Source organism: Bidens hawaiensis, unplaced genomic scaffold (genome assembly GCF_021521415.1).
Source record: "Bidens hawaiensis isolate Kalapana, Puna unplaced genomic scaffold, B.hawaiensis_p1.1 tig00029992_1, whole genome shotgun sequence".
Lineage (NCBI taxonomy): Eukaryota > Viridiplantae > Streptophyta > Magnoliopsida > Asterales > Asteraceae > Bidens > Bidens hawaiensis.
In genome coordinates, this window is record NW_027494992.1 from 116,704 (window position 1) to 139,489 (window position 22,786).

The window sequence follows — 22,786 nt, forward strand, 5'->3', positions numbered from 1 at the left end:
CGCGTTGGAGGCTAGTAAGTCGTGAAGACGCGTTTGGTGGCCAAACAGGCCGTGAAAAACGTGTTGAGGCCAAACATGTCGTCAAAGATGTGTTTAGAGGGAACATATCTGAAAACTTATATTTAGGGGACAAAAGATATGCAAGGATTCCATCACTTCTAGTTCATTCAAAACATCATTATACATTGTTTCTCTAACAGGAACATAGTTATGAGTTACTACTCCCTACTTGAATATATCAAACTTGTGAAACAAGTGGAGTCTTACAGCAATATTATCCCAGAAACTTTGATACATTCCTTTAAATCCTACACCATGTTAGTATACCAGTCAGATCTGCAAAGTGAATTCAGCAAGCCTATGCCATGGATTGGGATGTACATCGCGCTAGCTTCTCTCTTTTGCATCCTTGCGATGACGAGTGACTTAGTTCATGGTTTCCGAAACAAAAACCTGTGGTTTCCATGCAAATATTTCACTCTAAACGCGGCTTCTCTTACAATGATAGCTGTTGCAATGAAACTACCCGTGGATCTTAATAATTCAATGCCAGGGTATGTGGACCAGACCGCAAAGCTCGGAAGCTTGGCGATTATGTGCACCATGATGGCTAATTCACTGCCTTCTCTAGCAACCATGGACCATAAGGAGCTTCTCACAAACGTCATCGCTTTAGGCTTTCTGGTAATCACCATCTGTGTTAATGTTTGCATTCAGATAAATACGGGTGTTCTTTCATACTATATGGATGATGCGTACTCGCTTGAGAATATTTCTGATGCTAAAGATCTATCGTCACACACGCATTTATGTGACCGAAGCTTTATAGCAATCGCTTATGTGGTTTTGCTACTCATGTTGTTGATAATATACGTGTGTACCTCGTTAGCGATTCTAACGTCCAAACAGACACTCAAGTTAAAAAACAAAGTAGCTCACGAACACGCTTTAAACGACCTACAATCAGGAAAACCAACCGTCGAGAAGTTAAAGCAGCATGTGAGCAACTACTGGATCATGGATGTCACTAGCAACTCCATATACATGACAACTTGTTTTACTACAACCTCTGCTTCAGGAGTAATATCTATTATAAACACTCTCATGCATTGTACTACTATGTCTTTCATGTGTGCACATGTAGTTAAGCATAATTTAGACAATAAGTCGGATTACAAGTGGTCGATGTTAGTGATTCTCGGTATACAGTTTATTGGAGTTATAATCGCCACAATCGCCCCAATTTTTAGATGCTTTGCGGGATTAAGCTTTCGTGTGTCCACAGAACGAAGTTCGAACCATATTAGCGTGTTTAAAGTAGAGAGCTATTGGACTCAGAAGTTATGTGATTATGAACAGAACAGCGTATCGTTCTCAACCGGTGGTAATATTAAAATCCTAATTCTGAGACTTTGTATAGGACTTCAGAAGAAAGTTGTGGTAGTATGCAAGATTATAGCGTTGATCCCGGTTTTCTTTGTCATTTGCGTCTTATGGTTTCAGATCATCTTTAGTTGCTCATGGTTCGGGTTAGTTTTTAGACATGCACAAAAAGATACAAGCATTAATACTTGTGATAATAATCGACACGATGTGGAGACAATGGAGCTAGCTGATACGACAGTGAAAAAGATTCTAAACTTCGTCGATAGCGTTATCAAGAAAGGTGAAAAACAACAGCCTTGTAATCTAATGAAGCTTCTGGAGAGATCTCGTGGTTTCAAAGGAGTCGAATTCTTTAGCAGGCATCATGTTCCGCCTTTGCTTTCAGAAGAACTCGTTAATTGTTGGAGCTTACATGTGATAACCTTGACAAGCATAGTCCTGTCTCTTCCAAACATCGAAAACGACAAAGTTGATACCTTGCTAAGCAGTGTAAGTGAAGGTCTTGTATATGTCACTCTTGTGGAAGAAAGCCTCAATGCTACTAGTGATTATATAAGCATTCGAAAAGCGGCAAAGATGTTACGACTAGAAGTTGAAGTCTACCATAGATGGCTAGGAAACAAGCTGCAAAACCATGTTCCTCGTTTGCATACGACACGAGAACTTCTTGAATGGTTCAGGGATACCGCCAAAAACATGGTCATCGAAAACCAAAATGATAATACCATTTGTGCTAATTCAATGTATTTTGTTAGCCAAAAACTCCTGTTTTCGTATCGCTCCAACGTTGAGCGGATTAGCCAAGATGAACTATTTGAGCAATTATCATCACTGATTGCAGACACATTGGCTGCTTGTCTCACAAACTTACCCCGAGTTATAGCAACGAAATGCCACAAAAGTGAGGCCGGCATCCATGCTGCAGCCCGACTTCTTGGTGAGACAAAGCAGATAATCGATAACCTTCAAGATCGTGAACTTCCAAGCTTGAATCCGGATGAGCTTCCGTTTATCGACAAGTGGCATGCTTATTATAGTTTGTAAGCAAACATTTCCTTGAAAATCAAACTATTGGACCAATGAGGCAAGTACATTAATATCTATATATCATCATTTCTCTTCATTAGGCTAAAGATGAAATTTGTTATTAATTGCTTAATTCCTTCTCTTGATTTCATTTCATATTGTTTTATGTTTTAACATACGGTAATGAATTCCAGGATCATGTCGATTATATCGCGGGCAACGTACACTCCAGCATTCGAAAGTATGCTAATAACAATATGGGGGGTCAAGTTATTGTACAAAAGGAGACAAAAATGAGAAGGATTTATAGACACACAAAAAAACCTTTCGAAAAAAATTAAAAATAAATAAATAAAAAATCATAACTCAAAATTTAATAAAAAAACAAAAAAAGTAAAAACACAAAAATGTTCCCACCGTCTTTCTCATTCTTAAAAAAAAACCTTGAAAAAGACACAATGTTGAGTGAAAAAGACCATTGTATCTTTTTGTTTATCATTGTGTTTTGTGTTTATTTTCGTCATTGATTGTGTCTTTTTTCCTTGATATTGTGTCTTTTTTTCTTGACATTGTGTTATATTAGTCAACATTGTGTTATATTTTGTTTGACACTGTGTTATATTTTGCGATTTATTGTGTCTTTTTTTAGTTATAATTGTGTCTTTTTTTAGTTATAATTGTGTCTTTTGTTCATTTTCGTCATTGTGTTTTTTGTCTCTGCATTGTGTCTTTTCGGTGTTTTTTTTGGAACGAGAATCAAGAGGGAAACATTTTTGTTTTTTAAATTTTTTCATTTTTTATTTATATTTTGAGTTATGATTTTTTTTATTAATTTTTTGGAATTTTTTAAGAGTTTTTTGTGTGGCTACAAATCCTTTTCACTCTTCTCATTTTTGTCTCCCTTTGTATTTTATTTTTTCCCTCCATATGGGTTCCTAGTAAATTAATATATAGAAGATATATTATTTGAGGCTATTATCTTGTAAATTAATATTTGTGATTATCTTGTATCCCTGTATATATTGTATCCTTGGTATCAATAAAGTCACTTATTTATTTATATAGTAGGTTTTATTCCCCGTATAACGGATGTTGTTTTAATTTTTCGTTTCTAACATTTATATATATTTTTTATTTTAATTTTATTTATTATAATAAAGTTAATAATATACTTAGAGTTTGAGGATAAAATGGTTTCACAAATAAATGAGATGCTATAACCGTTTAAAAGTTATCTGGGTTTGGTGAGACCCATGACTCGCTTATTTTTTTTACTATAAAATTGTTTCTTAATTATAAATAATATCTTTTTTAAATGCATATTAATTTTTAGTATATCGATATTTTATAGGATTTTCATATAAAATATTTGGTAAGATCGATTTTTAATATAATGAGATGTTATAATCTGTTTAAGATCGCCCTGCTTGCGGTGCGCACATATAATGTATATATGTGTGAATCCTCGGGTGGGCAAAATTGAAATTGCACTAATTTTAACGTTATTTTACTAATCTCGTGAAAATAACGTTAAAAGTGGGGGAAGGTTAATCAGGCATCATGTGGTGGCATTGATAGCTGAAAGACAAGGGTACATGCACCAATCGGCCGGTGTCCCAATGGTTGAGTATTATGTGCCTTATGTCCAAGGCTTGATGCAAAACCACTATCGAGCCGGGGGTCTCACCGGAAGCAGCCTCTCTATTCCTACAGGGTAGAGGTAAGGCTGTCTACATCTTACCCTCCTCAGACCCTACCGTAGCTTAGCTATCGGTGGGATTTACTGAGTACGATGATGATGATGATGTTATAATCTGTTTAAGGGTTATCTGGGTTTGGTGAGACCCATACCCGTGAATTCGGGTCAAATGCATGAGAAGCCTTCATTTACAAATAAAACAATCGGGTGGCTTGAGATAATATAGGAAGCAACCAAAAAGCTTTTAAATGTTTCGTTTATATATATTTAAGATTAAGATATGCAATTGTAGGAGATTGTGTGCATCACTAGTTGTATTTTATGCTTTAGTGATATTCTTTATTTTATCTTTTTTTTTTACTTTTGGCGCCAACATTTATCATAGTTTACAAATATGTCACAAAATATTTTTTAGTTTTAACTCTTAACATTTTTCCACTTTCAACTTTGGTCCCCTATACTTTTCATCTTTTACAATTTTTTTGTTTTATGTTTCGGTCTAAATTTAACGAGTTAATACACTGCAACGCGTGTGTGTGGTTCAACGTTTTTGTGTCTAACTTTTCCCGTTTAACGGTCCTGTCGCAACACGTAGTTGTTAAGCTGACTTGGTTATTTTTTATTTCTATATTTTGCGTTTCAGTCTAATTTTTGTGTGTTAACACAACGCAACGAGCGTGTGTGGTTTAACGTTTTTACATCTACTTTTTGTTCGGTTTTCTTAATGGTTAACGAAAGTTACTGGCCATGGGTGAGTGGATGGTGATCGAAGGTGGTGGTAGTGGTAACTTCATACTTTCGAGTGTAGTGGATGTGTAAATAGACGGTTTTACCCGGCCGCAACGCTGGGGGTGTTAATACTAGTTATACTTAATTTTGGTGTGATTTAACTATTACAGACATGTTTAATGAATTCTCTTAGTGAATGGTTTGTTTTTTTGGTTTTGTTCTTTATTTGAAGCTTGTTAAATAGAAAACAAATTCATAAAATGCAAAAAATAACGCTGAAGATCAACCAAGGAAATAGGGATGAGATGGTACATGTTACGTATCAATTTGGTAATCAAGTGTATGATCATCAAAGAGAAAGAAGAAGTATAGAGAAGGAGTTAAACTCTCAAATCATCGATATCATTCTCATTCACGACTCTAGTATATGTATATGAACATATTACAAATACAACATTAAACTATTAGACATCTACACTTTAGTCCCTTTACTATTTAATGCCTAATAGTACAGTATTGATACCGAATCGGTATTCGTATGATTATATCAAAAATACCGAAACCGAAAATGAGTAGATCACAAACCGCAAATACCTTAACGATTAGGGTGGTACAGTACCGGTTCAAAACTCGTAATGAAAAATTTACTAAAACCGAAAACAAAAATGAAACCGATACCGGCACCGATGTTGTTTGATCAATATTAGTTCGGTATCATGCCAATATAGAAAATACCAAAACCGAAAATAAGTAAAAGCACCAACTAAATATGGTACCTGTTATGGCAATGCGGTACCGGTCTGTAACTAGTAGTGAAAAAATACCAAATGTATCAAAACAAACTCATACCAAAACCAAAAACCACAAAAATAAGGGTAAGTACGAGTACCGATGATGTTCGGTTGGTTCAGTATCGTACCAGCACATTATTGGAGCGATACGCAATGTGTTGATCCCACTTAGGGCTGCAAACGAGCCGAGCTGCTCGCTCAAGATTGGCTTGTTAAAAAGCTCGATCGAGCCTAGCTTAATCGAGCCCGAGCCTAAAAGTAAGCTCTTTTAATAATTGAGCCCGAGCCCGAGCTTCACTTATCGAGTTTGAGCCAGCTCGCGAGCCTAAACAAGCCTGTCATTTGTATAAGTTTTTAAAATATATATTAAATAATAATTAATTAATATATTGTTATGAAAAAATAAATAAAAATAACTAAATTATATATATATATATATATATATATATATATATATTTTATACATAAATTATAATAGAAAAAAATATATAAAAATAATTATAATTATATAAAAAATAATTGATAAATAGTAAACGAGCCGAGCTCGAGCTTTAAAAATAGAGCTCGAAACAAGCTGAGCTCGAGCTCAAGCTCTATGTTAGTTAAACGAGCTCGGCTCGTTTGCACCCCTAAATTTCCCACTATTTTACCAAAACACAATGGTTATGATCTGTGAATGTTAGTGAACAAGATGATTACAACTAGAAACATATGAATACAAACTTTAAAGACCAATAAGTCAATAACCAAAACACTAATGTACAAACTTTAAAGACCAATAACCTCTACAAACTCACTGTCTTGTGTCTTCTCATCACATACTTCTTGTCCAACTTTACCAACTGCTTAAGTGACACAACAGACCATCCATGTTTACCTTTAGCAAGCACCTTCTCATCAACACTATCAATAACAACACTAACATTCCCGAACCCGTAAACTTGACGCCCGTCGTGCATCCTCCCCGGTTTCACTTTAAACATCACATTATTCTCTTGCGCGTAAAGCTCGATAACCTCTTTCAAATTTATGTCACTTAAGTCACTCGGGCGCCAAACATGCACAACACTTTCTAACCACTTTTGTATAGTCGAATAAAACGTATCGAGCTTTTTCCCTAGTAACGGGATCCACGGATGAAACCATGTGTGTATCGCGGTACGCTCACGAATCGGATCCCACGAGTCAACCGCAGCCGACAGTTTCGGCATGACTACATGGTCCAGTAACGTTTGAACCGTCTGACGTGGCATTAACCGTTCCCATGAATCGAGAAACTTAAGCATCGGTTCTAGGGCCCGCACAAGCCACGTGTTGGTGCTCGATGCCCTTATGAACGGGGACACGACCTCCATAAAAACCTGACTGTACGACGAGTCGAATATCTCGTCTCCTTGTAACAAACCTTTCCAAACCAACACAACGTCTAAATAATTTTCCGGGTTTGTCACCGGGTCCCACCATTGAAATTCTCTATAAAACAAAGGGAATGCAAACAAACACGCGAGTGTCGATAAGCTGCCGAGTTTATACTCGTCGGGAAACTGGTTCTGTAAACTTGTGAAAGATTTAGCGAGCAAGTCTAGAGTCAACGCACGCGTTTCACTCTCGTGACCCAATTGTTCGAGCACGTTAACGATCTCTTCCATGTTATCGAGCTCTTCCGTGGTGAACACGCAAGTAAACGGGCCCTGCAGTTGACTTTCTGAAATGGACCGAGTCAAACCCTTTGACCACATCTTCTCCTGCAGTTGACTTTCCGAAACGGGCCGAGTCAAACCCATGTTCTTGTCAAACATGTCTTGTAACTTAACCACATTAACAGTTTCTTTGTCTTCTTTATATCCCATTCCCATATTCTTCGGGCGCACTTTCGCTTCGATCGGAGCAACGATTCCTTGCGCGTTTTTGCCTAGCCCGCCTCCTTTATACCCCATTTTTTCAGGTAACTTTGCCCCGATCCCTTTCGTTAAACCGTCTATATTTCCATCTGCCCCAAATCCGGTAGAAATAAAGTCAACATTGACTTCTTCACCAGCGTTGACTTTCTTTGACTCAAAACCGGGCTTAAAACCATCGTCATTTGGATTATTTTCTTCGATGTTTTGACTGATTTCTTCGGCTGGCATTACAACACCTTTAGAAACAAACTTCATTGGTTTGGTTAGATCGGAAAAAGTCGAAAAACCACCTTTCCTACGTTTATTCTTGCGTTCTGAGCCATTGTCACTGTAATAAAAAACACCATAGAGCGTGTCATCTTTGGTCTGGCGACGCTTTCTTTCTTTGCGTTTTCGATAATAATATTCTCCGTCAATCCATTGACCGTCTTCGTAATCGCTCTCAATCCCGAATCTCTCCATTTCTTGGTCTTCATCCATAGTAAACAAACCTGCAACATGATCAAATATTTGGTTAACAATCTTAACTACTAACTATTTTGACTTATTATTATTATTATTATTATTATTATTATTTTCAAATTTTTATTTCTAATAACCTTTCATACAATTTTAACTATCACATGATACGATAAAACATTAATAATCAAAATCATCTTAAAACCAAATGTGAATAAAAATACAGTTGACTTTTATCATTGACTTAGCTGACAATTTCATTCTATCAAGTAGGCCATTAAACGACCATAACGTTCATGAACTGTTCGTTTACTTATGTTCATGAACTTCTGTCCGTTTATGTTCATTCATTTATTTACATTCATTTAAATTTCAATATATATATTTATTATATAATATAAACATAAAAGGGCCTCGTTTAATTTATATGTATATATACTTGGTTATGTTTTATTTGGTTTGGCTAACCGAAAATAGTCGGTGTTAACAGTTCGGTCAGGGAATGTTTTTTTAATATTCATATGTTAATTTTACATATAAATTAGTCACATAAAACTCATATATATTTTTGATTTTATAGATAATAATTTTGCTTAAATCCTAAAAATAAACAAACAAACATTAACGGATACATTATCGAATGTTCATTTAGTTAACTGAACGAAATTTATTGTTCATGTCCGTTCTTTTATTAAACGAACTTCCCACCAAACTTTCAAAAGTAAAAAATAAACAACGAAAGCATATGAAGTAAAAAAAACTTACTGGATTGTTATTGTTGATCGCCGCTGTTAATTGTGGAGTTAAAGATTCGAATGTGTTACGGAGGGTAAAAAGGTTTACTTGGTACGAAAGTAATTTGAGTTTGTATTTGATTTTTATGATTAAAAAGAATTGATTGAGTGATATATTTATAAACCCACCGACTTTAACTAAAAGAAAAATTAACTAAACAAAAAGGCTCTAAGTTTGTAAGTATGACATATAACACCCTGTACTTATACATTGTTACACTAACAATCACTCTTGTTCTTTTATTAAGTCTCAAGAAGACAATAACCACTCTGAGTTTCTCGTCATGTGATTACTTGCTCCGTTATTAAGAATCTATTTAATTTTTGTCGAGTTTAGCATGCTTTTGTGGATCAACCCAATCTTACATCAAAAATACCGCGTCTTCTTTGGTCTCGGGGTCTGGTGACTTGGTGAGCATATTTGGAACGGTCCATTATCTTGAGCAAGATTGTTTTCTTCACCTTGATCCTTTTTTCGTGTAGGACACGATGAGGCGAAGTGCTCTGGCAAGTCGCATTATAGTGGTTAAGACTTAAGACCGCTTAAATGATCGGCCTTTTCCTAGAAAAGAATATAAATAAAGATAATTGTGTTTTTTAAATCCGGATTTACACGATACGATTTTTGTTCCAATTTGATCCCAACGGTTCATGTCTATGCAGGTTACTTTCATTCAAAACCAGTTTGGGTTTAATTCAGGTTTGACTTTATTGACGGATTATGATCCGGTTTAAAAGGTTACGGTTTGTTCACTTGTTTATTATCACAAATAACACTTAGGATATAAAAAAATATACTTGTTAATTGTTAGGTCATAAATTGGTGAGACTGATGCGTATCAAACGAGCTACAACATGATCAGGACAAAAGCGAAAGAAACAAGAAAGCGTGAAGAGTTGAAGTGGTGCACTAAGCTAGTTTATGGGTTGATTAATATAGTTTGTGGGAATTAGTTTGTGGTAAAGCACTCTCATAGCCGTTCTAGAGCAAAACAATTTGATAGAAAAACTTATGTACTAGATGGTTATTTTAACTAATATAATCATGTGCATTAAAGTTATACTGTTGTGTTCATCTTTAAGTATTCTTGAATCACCATTCACCAAAATAACTAGTTTCCGCCTACTTACCGTGTTTGGGTTGATATCATATTGTGTAAGATCCAGAAACGATTTCATAGAAAAACTTATGTGCCAGACGGTTATTTAATTTAATTAATATAATCGTGTACATTGAATTTATACTATTGTGTTCATCTTTAATCGTATTCTTGAATCACCACGGTAACTAGTTTCCGCTTACTTACTGTGTTTGGGTTGATATCATATTATACAAGATCTGGATTTGGGACTTGCATTAATTGTTAGTTTTCATCACTAATTTATTAAAGGAAAATTGGATTCTAATAATCCAAACTATTGAGTATTGGCCAATAATAATCCCAACTAACAATGTGACTAGCATTAATCCCAACTTTTAGTTTTGTTACCAATAACAATCCTAATCTAACGAAGCGTTGATTTCATTAAATTTTTGATGACATGGGGAGGTGGCTGCCCTGGAGGATAATAAGAAGTTGGATGGTGATGGGGTTAGGGTTTGGTGAGATTGTAGGTTGAAGAAGATGAGGTGGGTATTTTATTAATCCTAAATTTTAATTAATAAATAGGGTAATTGACACATCACAAGCTATGTCATTAAAAATTTAACGAAGTTAACGCTTTGTTATATTAGGATTGTTATTGGCAACAAAACTGAAAGTTGAGATTATTGCTAGTCACATTGTTAGTTGGGATTATTATTGGCTAATACTTAATAGTTTGGATTATTAGAATCCAATTTTCCTTTATTAAATTACAAATGGAACAACATTGTAGCAAAGAAAAATATCTTAGTTAGAGACTTGGTTCTATTTTTAAACATTTACAAAAATTGCAATTTTAAAACCGAAAGTTAATAATACATGAACAAAGTTATACGTAAACAACTAAAGAGCTTCAAATTCACGACTTCAACTTACTTCTTTTTAGGAAAGTTAATAATACATGAACAAAGTTATACGTAAACAACTAAAGAGCTTCAAATTCACGACTTCAACTTACTTCTTTTTAGTCTCTTTCTTAAAAAGTTGTTGAAATAACAATTAAATGTATTATTGATTATGTAATAATCGTGTTAAAGTACCTAAAACTATAAATGCCAGCTCACCAACTGGCTTTCAGCTATTATTTCTCCACTAAATCTAAGAAAATAAATAGCATGCTTGTTAGTTTCCAACACTAGTTTATTAAATAACAAATAGAACAGCGTTGTAACAAAGAAAAATATCTACTTTTTAAACATTTTTAATTAAATACATTAACAACGAAAGTTTATAATACATGAACAAAACCTATACATAAATAACTAAAGAGCTTGAAAAAAAAAATTATGACTTTTAACTTATTACTTTTTAGCTTTTGAACAAATAACTAAAGAGCTTCAAACAAAACTTAAAAAGGCATGGTATACACCACAAAAGTGTCTTTCATGTTTGATTCGGCCACATTGCATGATATGGTGGTGCCATGTTAGCGCATTTAACATAGTTATACGAGTGTCAATACCATTCTGAGCGTTTATTGTGATCCTTTTTGGGTTAATTGTTGTTAACATAACAAATTTAAACTGATATACACCGAATTGTGTTCCTGCTAGGGGTGTAAACGAGGCGGAGCTCACCTCATTTCGAGCTCTTTTTCTAAAGCTCAAGCTCGGCTCATGAATTGTTTTCTAAAGCTCGGGCCTGACTCAGGTTCGAATCGTTTGTTATTTATTTAATAATTTATATACATTTTTTTTATTTTGAGAAGAACCTTAAACTAGCCTAAGATCGGCTTGCATTTTGTACTTTAAACAAGTCAAAGCTTGGCTAAAGTTTAGATGTGAAGTGTTAACTTAATACATGGATTTCAAAAGACGTTAAACATAAAAAAGCACAATGCTCGTTAAGGTTTGACGAGTATAAGCGAGCTTCCTATACAAGCTCGAGCTCAAAAAAGCTCGGGTCATTTCGGGCTTTCTATTCATCCGAGCTCGTGTAACTTGCAAGCAGCTTGGCTCATTTGGCACCACTAGTTGTTGCGTTGCTACACCCGCAGTGAATATATTAATTACCTCCCCCCCCCCCCCCCCACAAGGCACCAATAACCCGTAACTATTAACTATGCCATCTTCCTCTTACGCTCTCAATCAGAAATATGTCTGTGAATGCCAAATATGTGTTTTGATGGAAAATGCAAAGATAAGTGTCACACATCTGTTGATCCTTTCTCACACGGCCGAAACAACCAAACATGAAGTGAATACGTGTTCATTGGAGCCCCCACGAATTCAAACAAAAGCCGCTGAAGAAACACTAAGTGAACCCTGGGCAGATTATAGATAATCTGGGGGTTAAGTAATGTTTCCCACGAGGATTAGGTTCAGCAGAGAAGATTGTTCTTCAGATGACCTGCAAAACAGACACCGTAAGCTCGTCACTGAGAATGGGGGGGGTTCCTCATTGTGACCACCCTCCGGCGTGAGAATCAGACTAGATTGCTCTGAATATAAGTGTATATTAAGAGATTGCTAGATAAGATGAGATATCAGATGATGTCCTTACCATTCCAAGGTGTTGGAGTATTTATAGCCGAAGGTAGGTTTCCTAGAAGGTACAGCCGGCTGAATAGTATTCCTGTTCTACCAACAGTGGACTACGCACAGGCCATGCTGGTTGGTGGATAGGCTACGGCCAACAGTAACAAGGTCGGCTGTACACTGTTCCTTTACTGCCGGCTACGCACTGTTCCACCAACTGTAGGCTGCGCACGTCCCATCGTAAGGGTTGGTGAGTAGGCAGCGGCTAATAGTGACAAACAGTACTAGAGGGTGCTCCTCCTCGTACTGTTGTCGGTGAGCTGTCACCTTGTGATTGGTTCATGGGCTGTTCTGGTCAAATCGTCTGTTCTGCCCATACCTTAGTAGGTATAGTACGAAAGATCTTCCAGAAGCATACGGACTGGCTCATTTAGGCGGGAGTATTCCCGCCTTGCTCATTCCTTCATGTGACTACTGAAGTAGCTAATGCCTTGTGCGTGTAGCTTTACTGTTAGTGCGGGTAGCCTTCCCTGATGGCTTGTATCCGCAGCTGCGGGAACAGGCGGGGTACTTCACCATTGGGAGGCTTTCCCTGCGGGTACAGCTGGCGTACTGCGCGTAAGGTTCTCTGAGCATGGTGGGTCCTGCTGGAGCAGTTGGTCGTTGCGCAGACGTCCTTGTTCAAGGAGAGTCTTGCGGGTCCAACTGGGCTCTGCTGGGACCTACCTCTTCAGCCGCACATCTCTAGACATACTATAATGTTCCTCGTTTTCAGATCATCAAACGACGGAAGCATGTTTTGCATAGCCCGTCCAACAAAGACATAAACTTCTTCCACTTCAAAATTGTAACGTCTAATCTTTCAATAAAAAGAATACAACAACAATAATCATACCAAGTATATCCCACACATAGCAAAACTATTAGTAGGGTCTGAAGAGGGTGGGATGTAGGCAAACCTTACCTCTATCCCTGGGGAATAGAGAGGCTGCTTCCAAGGGACCCCCGGCTCCAAAAACAAACAACATAATAGTAGAATAGTAAATAATGTATAAAATAGACTATTGGGAAAGTGTAATATTTAGTACTAACGAGAAAAAAAAGTAGATAGAATAATTATAATAAATAGCAGTATTAGTAGTAAGATAAACAATAATAGTAACAAAAACAAATTATACTAAGGAGGTAAGGTTATGACTAATGATCATGGTATATCTATAAATTACCTTTATTAACAATGGTAAGTTATTCTGTAAAGGGAGACAAAAATAAGAAGGATGGGAAAGATTAATAGCCACATAAAAAAACCCTTCAATAAAAAATAAAAATTCATAACTCAAAATTTAATAAAAAAACAAAAAAAGTAAAAACGCAAAAATGTTTCCACCGTCTTCCTCGTTCTTAAAAAAAACTCTAAAAAGACACAATGTTGAGTAAAAAGACCATTGTGTTTTGTGTTTATTTTCGTCATTGATTGTGTATTTTTCCTTGACATTATGTCTTTTTTTCTTGATATTGTGCTATATTAATTTATATTTTGTTCGACATTATGTTATATTTTGCGATTTATTGTGTCTTTTTTTTAGTTATGGCTGTGTCTTTTGTTCATTTTCGTCATTGTGTCTTTTGTCTCTGCACTGTGTCTTTTCGGAATTTTTGTTTTGTTTTTGGAACGAGAATGACGAAGGAAATATTTTTGGTTTTTAAACTTTTTCGTTTTTTATTTATATTTTGAGTTATGATTTTTTTGGAATTTTCTTTAAGGGTTTTTTTTGTGTGCCCACAAATCCTTCTTACACTTCTAATTTTTGTCTCCCTTTATATTTTAACTTTTCCTTTGTTAACAAATAAAAAGATCCAATCACATTAAAAAGACAAGTAAACGAACAACAAACTGCGTAACCGTCACCACCTTTTGCAAAACCTCTCCTCTATAAAATATAAATGCCAGCTAACAAACGGGCTCACAGCTTTTAATTCCCGCAACCTTCCTTCACGGTTATTCCTCCACTCACATATATTTGTTACGAGATTCAATTTCCTTGTATCTATATCTATATCTATCTATATATTATTATTATTCATTCTCCAATCCTAGATCTACATTCATTCCATTCTATCTTCCTTCTATTCATTTACTCTTCAGCAACAATGTCTATCACTGCCAGGTGGTTGTTTATTACACTAGCTTTCACTCTTCTAACCCTAACCGTTTCCTCAGATCCAACCGCAACCTCACCGGCACCGTCACCACACCTCGGTACCTCCGACGACTCCTCACCGCCACTTCCTCCGGCCGCCGCCGCACCGGCAACCGGATCTTCACCGTCATCAGATCTACCACCTGCTCCTACTCCGGCAGCTGATAACTCCTCATCTCATACTCCGGCACCGGCGCCGGAGGCTGCGGACGCTGCTGACGTGTCGACCGTGAAGAGTGAAGAGAAGAGTACATCTAATTCTGGAGGAATGAGCGGCGGAAAGAAGGCTGGAATTGCGATTGGAGTGATTGCTGCTGTGTGTGTGGTTGGAATCGGAGGAGTGGTGTATAAGAAGCGGCAGCAGAATATTCGAAGAGCCGAGTTTAGTTCTGCTGCACGCAGGGAGTTTCTCTAAACATTCTAGATCCAGATCTATTATTATTATTATTATTATTATTACAGTTATTATGATTATTATTTGATATGTTATTATGATGTAGATTTAAGCTGGATCTTATGGATTCATTTGTTATATTCTTTACATATAGAGTTTATAAGCATTTTATTTATGTCTGGTTATTAGCTTTGTTAAATGTTAATCGTTACATGTTTACTGTTTGATTAGTATTATAATTATAATACTATAATATAATACATGTTACATGATGACTGAATTTCGGTTTTTAAATCAATTTCTTGTTTGTTGACTGACTTAGATTAATTAGTGGTGTGGAAGTAGCTAGTAATCGGGATTAATTGGATTTGAATTTTTATAAATAATTTTCAGTTACATATCTATATAATATGATGAGGGTCTCTTTGGAAGCCACCTCTCTATTCTTATTCTATTGGATAGAGATGTACGGTGTGCCTACATCCCACCCTCCCCAGATCCTACTTATAATTTTGCTGTTGGTGGGATTACCACCGGGTATGATTGAAAAAAACAAATTTATATAATATGCACACATTTTTATATGTAAAATTTTGCAGTAGACATGCTTCTATAGGTGTGAACAGGTCTCAAAAAGTTCGGGCTCGAGGCTCGCTTGATAAAAGCTCGAAGAAAACTAGCTAAAAAAACTTGATTTGAAACATCCTGAGCTGAGTTGCGTCATTTTTGCAACAGAGCCAAAATCGACCCATGCTCGGCTCGCTGGCTCGATCTCAAGCTCATTTAACTTCAAAATTGTGCTAGAGCCTATCTAAGTTGCCTCGTCTAAATTCGAGCCCGAGCTCGAAGCCACCGTGGCTCGACTCGAGCTCGACTCGTGAATAGCCCTAGGTGTGAACGAGCTAAGCCACCTGTGAGCTACTCGAGTTCGGCTAATTAAAATGCTCGAATCCTAAGCTCATAGTTTTAAAACCCCTGACTAGGCTAATCGCTAGTCACTACCTCATTGCCTGACTAGCGCCTAGCGAGCTCTATAACACTGCCTAAGCTTAAATAAAGCTAGTTATTTATATGTATAATATATATTTAATTATTTTTATATATTATGTTATATATATAAAATAATAATTAAAAAGAACGTGTAGTTAATTATAAATATATAGAAATTTTTTAATACATAGTATACTTGTCGAACTTGAACTTTAGAAATAGAACTCGAAACAGGCCTAGCCTGAGCCCTCTGCAAGTTAAACAAGCCGAGCTCGAACCCAGTCGAACTTAGGCTCGGCTCGTTCACATCTCTAATTTGGTCCAATTAGTGGCTAATGTTGGCAATAACCAAAAATTTATGTACAGGGTTGCAATTAGTCGAGTTCGGGCTCGGCTTGTTCACATCTCTTATTCGGCGCAATAAGGAACTATTAGTAATTAATGTCGCAGATTACCAAAAATTTAATCAACAAGGTAGTGATTAGCGATTAGTCTGCGACTAATAGCCAATTTTTTCCCGATTTTACAACCATGGATCAATTTATAAAACATCATTGTTAACAAACACAACACACCACTCATTATCTCAATATAATCATGATTTAGCTTCCTCTTAAAGCTTCTGTATTATTAGTTTCAGTTGCTTGTTGAGGAACAGCTTGAGACTGTGAGGATGCAGTTTGATTGTGTCTCGGTTCAGGGCGTAAAACAATCTGTGAGTTTATTGGTTGATTTGCAGATCTGTCATTTAACCACCGTCTTTTTAATCTTAAAATCTCGACGATAATTGAGCTGCCGCTCATTGCAATCCCACAGCCTGCAAATGTCGCAAGCAGTATCGACAAGACGGGCTGAACATGAACCTGAAAATTATCATTAATAAGATAATCATGCAGTAACTGTTTTTCATGTGCGATAAGCTGATATAGTTTGTTGGTTTCTTACGAGAGAGTAGAAAATATGCGCGAACATTACAACCAATGCAAACTGAATCGATGCGTATAACCACACGAATCTTCTTTTTACTGTAAACAAACAAAGTATTTGAGATATGAGAAGATATGATAGGTGTTCATAAACAGTAGAAAGCAACAGAACCGTCTAAACCGAAACAAGTCGACCAGTTTGAGATTTAGGCGCTTTGGTTCATAGTTCATTTTTACAGTATGCAATTACGCATATGTATTATATTCATAAACCATTTTATTATAAAAACTGATATACTACGCAAAATGCATTTACCAACCCGCCACCCCGTCTGATTTGGTTTGTTGCTTTCTAAACGCATAGACCGTAGTTAACGGGCTGGCCCATAACTAGGGGCGCAAACGAGCCGAGCAACTTGAGATAGGCTCGTGAAAAAGCTCGATCGAGCCCCAGCCCGAGCTCAAGCCTAAAAGTAAGCTCGTTTAATAAACGGGCATGAGCCCGAGCTTCACTTATCGAGCTCGAGCCGGCTCGCGAGCCTAAACGAGTCTGCCATTTATATAATTTTTTAATATATATTTAATAATATTAATTAATATATATATATAATGTTATGAAAAAATAACTAAATAATATACATTATTTCATACATAAAATTACAATTTAATATATATATATATATATATATATATAAACATAAATAAAAAAAATAATTAATAAATAGTAAACGAGCCGAGCTCGAGCTTTAAAAATAGAGCTCGAAACGAGCCGAGCTCGGGCTCGGCTCGTTTACTCCTCTACCCATAACTTATGTTAAAACGAGTCAGACTTTGACCGTGTGCTTACCCATGGTTGAAGATGTCATGGATGAAAGAAGACCCAAAACACATGAAAATGGAAGAGAGAGCGCAATCACACTTGTACCCATGTTTCCGATCTTCATACAAAATGTAATGTTGTCAAAACTATTATCCTTCAAAACCTCGAATTTAAATAAGGGGGTGTTAGGGATTGCGTTTCAGACTGATTATGTCGCTCCAAAATAATAAGATAATCAGTTTGTCAACGCAATCCCAAACCGGGCTTTAATGATATTATTATGACTTATGAGTCTTACCAAAAGTTGCTCAATGAAACAGAAGTAAGCCAACATGCTGACAATAACAAGAATTGGCACTTCTTGCCACACTCTATAGACATCACTGCCAAATTCGAATATAAGTGGTTTTAACATTAAATATTAACTGATAAAAGAGTGAATTGCAGTTTTCGTCCATGTGGTTTGTTAAAATATGCGGTTTTAGTCTAATAGTTTCAAATTTGCGATTTTCATCCCTGTTATTTCATTTCACTTGCAATTAAACCCGAAGTCACTAATCTCGTTAAGTCGATCGTTAAACCCATCGTTGTGCCCTTCACGTGAGGGGCAGTTTTGTCATTTTTTCCCCCAAAATACACCCCTGCCCCTCACGTGAGAGGGCTTGTGAATCAGGACTGAGGTTTATTTTGGGAGAAAAGGGACAAAACTGCCCCTCACGTGAAGGACACGCTGATGGGTTTAATGACCAGACTTATCGAGATTAATGAATTCGGGTTTAATTGAAAGTGAAATGAAACCATAGGGACGAAAATCGCAAATTTGAAACTATTGGACTAAAACCACATATTTGGACAAAGCACAGAGACGAAAACTACAGTTTGCTCCCGATAAAAGTATCAAACCATAAGTACTAACGAATGACCCAAAACGGATGGCTATGGTTAAAATACCCGAACCCGTCTGCTTCCATTGGTTGTGATCTACTTACACCCGTGTGTCGGTTTCTAACAGCACTTTGTATCCTTAAAAGTGTCACTGGTAGGTTTTGGACATCTTGATGACACACATCACAAGTCTTGTTACCTTTGATGCTAAACCATTTTACCGCACAATCTTTGTGAGCCAATGCGAGCTCGCCTTTGCAACTGCATTCCATTTTTAGTGTTTCTCCGCCTTCGCATAGTTCAACCATACATATCCTGCAAACCGCCTCTTCTTCGGGTATATCTTCATTATCTAAAGAAAAATGTTTTATGATCAAAGATTCAAATATGTAAATATGACTCAAAGATTCAAGCTTTATAAATTTTAATCACCCTTGTCACTAATTGGAGAAGGGGTTGGTGAAACGGTATCGAAATCTTTCACTCGTGGAGTTGAAGGAATCACGCGGAAAAAAGATTCGATTGTCTTGATACTTGTATCTTTATTGAGGACTGGGACTGAACGTGACCGCGCTATATGCACATTGAGTTTAGTCTGCAAACAAACGATAAATAATTAAAACGTTTTACACGTCTAAAACACTTTTTCATTATTTTCTAAATAATATAAATCAGTTATTAGTACCAAAAAAACAATTATTATGGTAAAATTAAAAAAAGAAAACAATTCTAAAAAATAAATCATTTATTAGTACTAAAAACAAAGTAATCAGACAGGGAATGAGTCAGATGGAACTTTCACCTGCCAGACTCGTTCCCTGTCTAACTAACATTTTTGCGTGTCACCGGTCTGATATAAAATACAATTAAAGTTGACCCATTTGCCAACTTTCTATGGTCAACACATAGCACTTAACGGGCCGAAAGTCAACATACCTCCAAATTAAGTGAACCACCTGAGTTTCCCAGTACAGATTCTTGATCCGACTGTATAATGGGCGTAACGGGCAAAGAAGATGTCCTTTGAGGGGTAAACATTTTGGTAAGTGACCATGATCGCGGTATTGAAGGCCTTTCTTGCATCACCGAACATGAGGCTGCTGGCATTACATTATTATTATTATTATTATTATTATTATTATTATTATTATTATTATTATTATTATTATTATTTTCTACATCAAGAATGGTATTCTTGTTTATAAATTTTGGTTTTGGTAGCAAACTTTTCTTTGATGATTTTGTTCTTGAAGCACAACTAGCAGAACATGCGTTTGCATTTGCATTTGCGTTTGTTCTTATATGTGATGCTAGATTGAAATTTACTCTCTTGGGATTTGGTGATGAGTTTATCTTGATTTGAACAGATTCGTGAGACGAAGACGGTTGTGTTGTTCTTGATGGTATCTCCAAGAACAGATTTTGTGTTTTCCTGTTTGGTGTATCGGTCGCAGTAGAAATCTCTTCTTCAACCTGAAAACAATGAACAAAATTCATGAAAATGAACTAATAAACATTAGGCAGCTACAAAAATAATAATAATAATAATAATAAGTTCTTGTCACATTTAAATCTAACACCGTCTACTATCTATCATCTATGCAGTATGTTACTTTGTTATTTTTGATCATTCCATATTACACGATCGCTTTCAACCCATGACACCAACAACTACAACGAAGATTTCGCCTTTTGAACTCGTAAGAATTAAGAAACACCCTTGGATTGCAAAAAGGAAAGAACTTTTGGTTCTTTTTGAAGATTTGTTTGATAAATAATGCAATCCAAATCATTCTCCACCAAGTTTAGTTATGTCAAGCTTATTCCAACAACATAAATGTCAAGTTAAAAGCACATATAACTTTTTTCGCCTTTCGAGTTGCATAAAGTACGCCACTAATCTAGCGATAAATAGTCGTTAACTGCTTCTTAGTGTTGTAAGCTTGTGATCATAAGACATGTAAGTGGGATTAAAAGTTCATTAAAAGTGAGATTACTTTTTGCCTCTAAACAAGGATTAGCCTTTTATGATTGCTTTTATTCCTTCATATCAGGAACTTTTTACTTACTATGTTAATAGAATTTAAATTCTAGTACAAGTATATAAACAAGTTGTTCTATATATATATATATATGGGAAGGTTTATGTACAAAATAATTTTAACATGAGAATGTAGGAAATAATATCAATCTATCAAAAATGAGAAGACATGAAACAATATCAACTACAATACAATCTACATAAGCAATGCTTTATAATAACAAAAAAAAATCTAATAATAACAACAAAAGAATCAAAATCAGCAACAATATAAAAACAGTAAAGACTTATAGCAATGTAAGAAAAAAAATTAATAATAACAACAAAATGTAAATCAACAAATACTCATAACGTCTCATAAATGTAAATTAGCAAATACGAACAAAAAATAACATCAAACAATTATAAAAACAAACCTAATGATAACAACAAATTGGTTTTCATTGTTTTCATGTTAAGAATAAAATGAATAAAATGTATTTGATCCTGAATATATATATATATAGGGTAAGGTTAAATGAAAACCCACTTGAGTTGCGAAAACCCTATGTAACATCGGTTTTTTTTTGTTACGTGTAATATATGTTGTAACATTTAATACAAACCATCGAAACGTCAAAAAAAAATTGTTTTGCTATTTTTTAATATTTTTTTACTAATTTTTATATATGTTTTTAGGAGAAAGAAAAAGTTATATTTATATTTACATTTTTTATTCACTTTAATTGTGGACCACAAGATTTAAACATTAATTAAAAACATGTGGTTGAGAATGGGTTTCTAAAGTTTTCACAACTCAAGTGGGTTTTCATTTTATACTTAGCCTATATATATATATATATATATGTGTGTGTGTGTGTGTAAAAACAAGTTGTTCACATTTTATACAAGAATCACCCACGCAATACACACGAACAATGTTCACATTTTAATCGGTTTAAGTAACGAGTTCACCGTCTTTAAAGTGGAAATAATAAGTAGACACATCATGTGTTAGTTTGGTATATCTTGTTGCTAGTGAGTGCCAACATCATGAGTTGTTTAGTTAAAGCACCCCTTATCATGAGGGACATAAATCTTGAAACCAACTTTAGAAATTAATAATAATGGGCTTAAATTATTTTATAAAAACTAAGCTAAAAATAGAAAATCAATAGGGTTTGCTGGCATGGATGAGAAAGTGTTTTTGGTTCAAAAAGCTTTTAATAAAAGCTCCAATTTGTTGCTCCTGAGGAAATTCTCTATAATGAATCTGAAAAGTGACATGACTCAAAAAAAAGCCACAAATATGAATCTTTTGGCATTGGAATTAAAGATCGAACCGAACCGAACTCGATTGATCTTCCCTCCAAGAATTAGGCAAACTTTCATGATTAACATAAACTTATTCATAATAAATAAATAAAATAACTATAAACTATATGACAAGATTAACTAACAAACAGAAAAGTTGTTACCCAAAACTAGCATAAAGTCATAACTTCTTTAATGTCATAAACACATATCATTATTGTGCAAAATGCAATGGACATAATGTGCATAGAAACTTCATTACTATGCAAACTTCGTATCGCCGCTTGTTGCCTGTTTGCATTCTGTTTCGATACAATCACTGCTTTTCAAGTTTTTAAGTTATTAAAAAAATCGATTCTAAAAGATCATCCTAATAACTGATATTATCAACAAAAAGTTTGTCTCTTGCATATAGTAATTAACTGATATTTAGCTAAGACTTGATCAGCATGAACCACAAACCAACATACCCACATGCTAGAAACTTAAAAAGATCATAACTTTCGCAACAAACAACCCGAATACCGAAGACCCATAAGCGATTTCATACGATAAACAAATAGAATCAAGAAAACAAAGAAAAAAATGTTAAAAACAAGGGAAGAAAGTGAAAACCAGCCTTGTGAATAGAGATGGCAACTTCTTCACTTTGTGGTGAACTTGAATTATGGTCTTGAGCTATAGACATGATGTGGTTAATGTTATTCTCTTCAAGATTTATATGAAGTTTTGGTTTTTATTGAACACCAAGAATCTTGAAATGAAAAATTTTGAAGAAAAATGATGAAAGATGAGATGGGTAGAAACTAGAAAGAAAAGATGAGCCTTT

General features: G+C 35.3%; 3 protein-coding genes across 3 annotated transcripts; 1 reads left to right on the forward strand and 2 right to left on the reverse strand.

Annotated features, from left to right (window-relative positions):
* Nucleotides 1-315: 315 nt before the first annotated feature.
* Nucleotides 316-2,430, forward strand: LOC143579837 (uncharacterized). The gene has a single exon (XM_077063019.1). It carries the CDS (start codon nt 316-318, stop codon nt 2,428-2,430), a length of 2,115 nt encoding a protein of 704 aa, XP_076919134.1.
* Nucleotides 2,431-6,416: 3,986 nt separating this feature from the next.
* Nucleotides 6,417-8,012, reverse strand: LOC143579838 (septin and tuftelin-interacting protein 1 homolog 1-like). The gene has a single exon (XM_077063020.1). It carries the CDS (start codon nt 8,010-8,012, stop codon nt 6,417-6,419), a length of 1,596 nt encoding a protein of 531 aa, XP_076919135.1.
* Nucleotides 8,013-16,579: 8,567 nt separating this feature from the next.
* On the reverse strand, nt 16,580-20,136 carry LOC143579849 (uncharacterized). Its single transcript, XM_077063030.1, has 7 exons — nt 19,560-20,136; nt 19,056-19,218; nt 18,690-18,975; nt 18,037-18,121; nt 17,766-17,856; nt 16,938-17,017; nt 16,580-16,855 (listed from the first exon to the last, which is right to left on the reverse strand). The coding sequence occupies exons 1-7, from the start codon at nt 20,118-20,120 to the stop codon at nt 16,595-16,597; spliced, it is 1,527 nt and encodes a 508-aa protein (XP_076919145.1). The 5' UTR covers nt 20,121-20,136; the 3' UTR covers nt 16,580-16,594.
* Nucleotides 20,137-22,786: the final 2,650 nt, after the last annotated feature.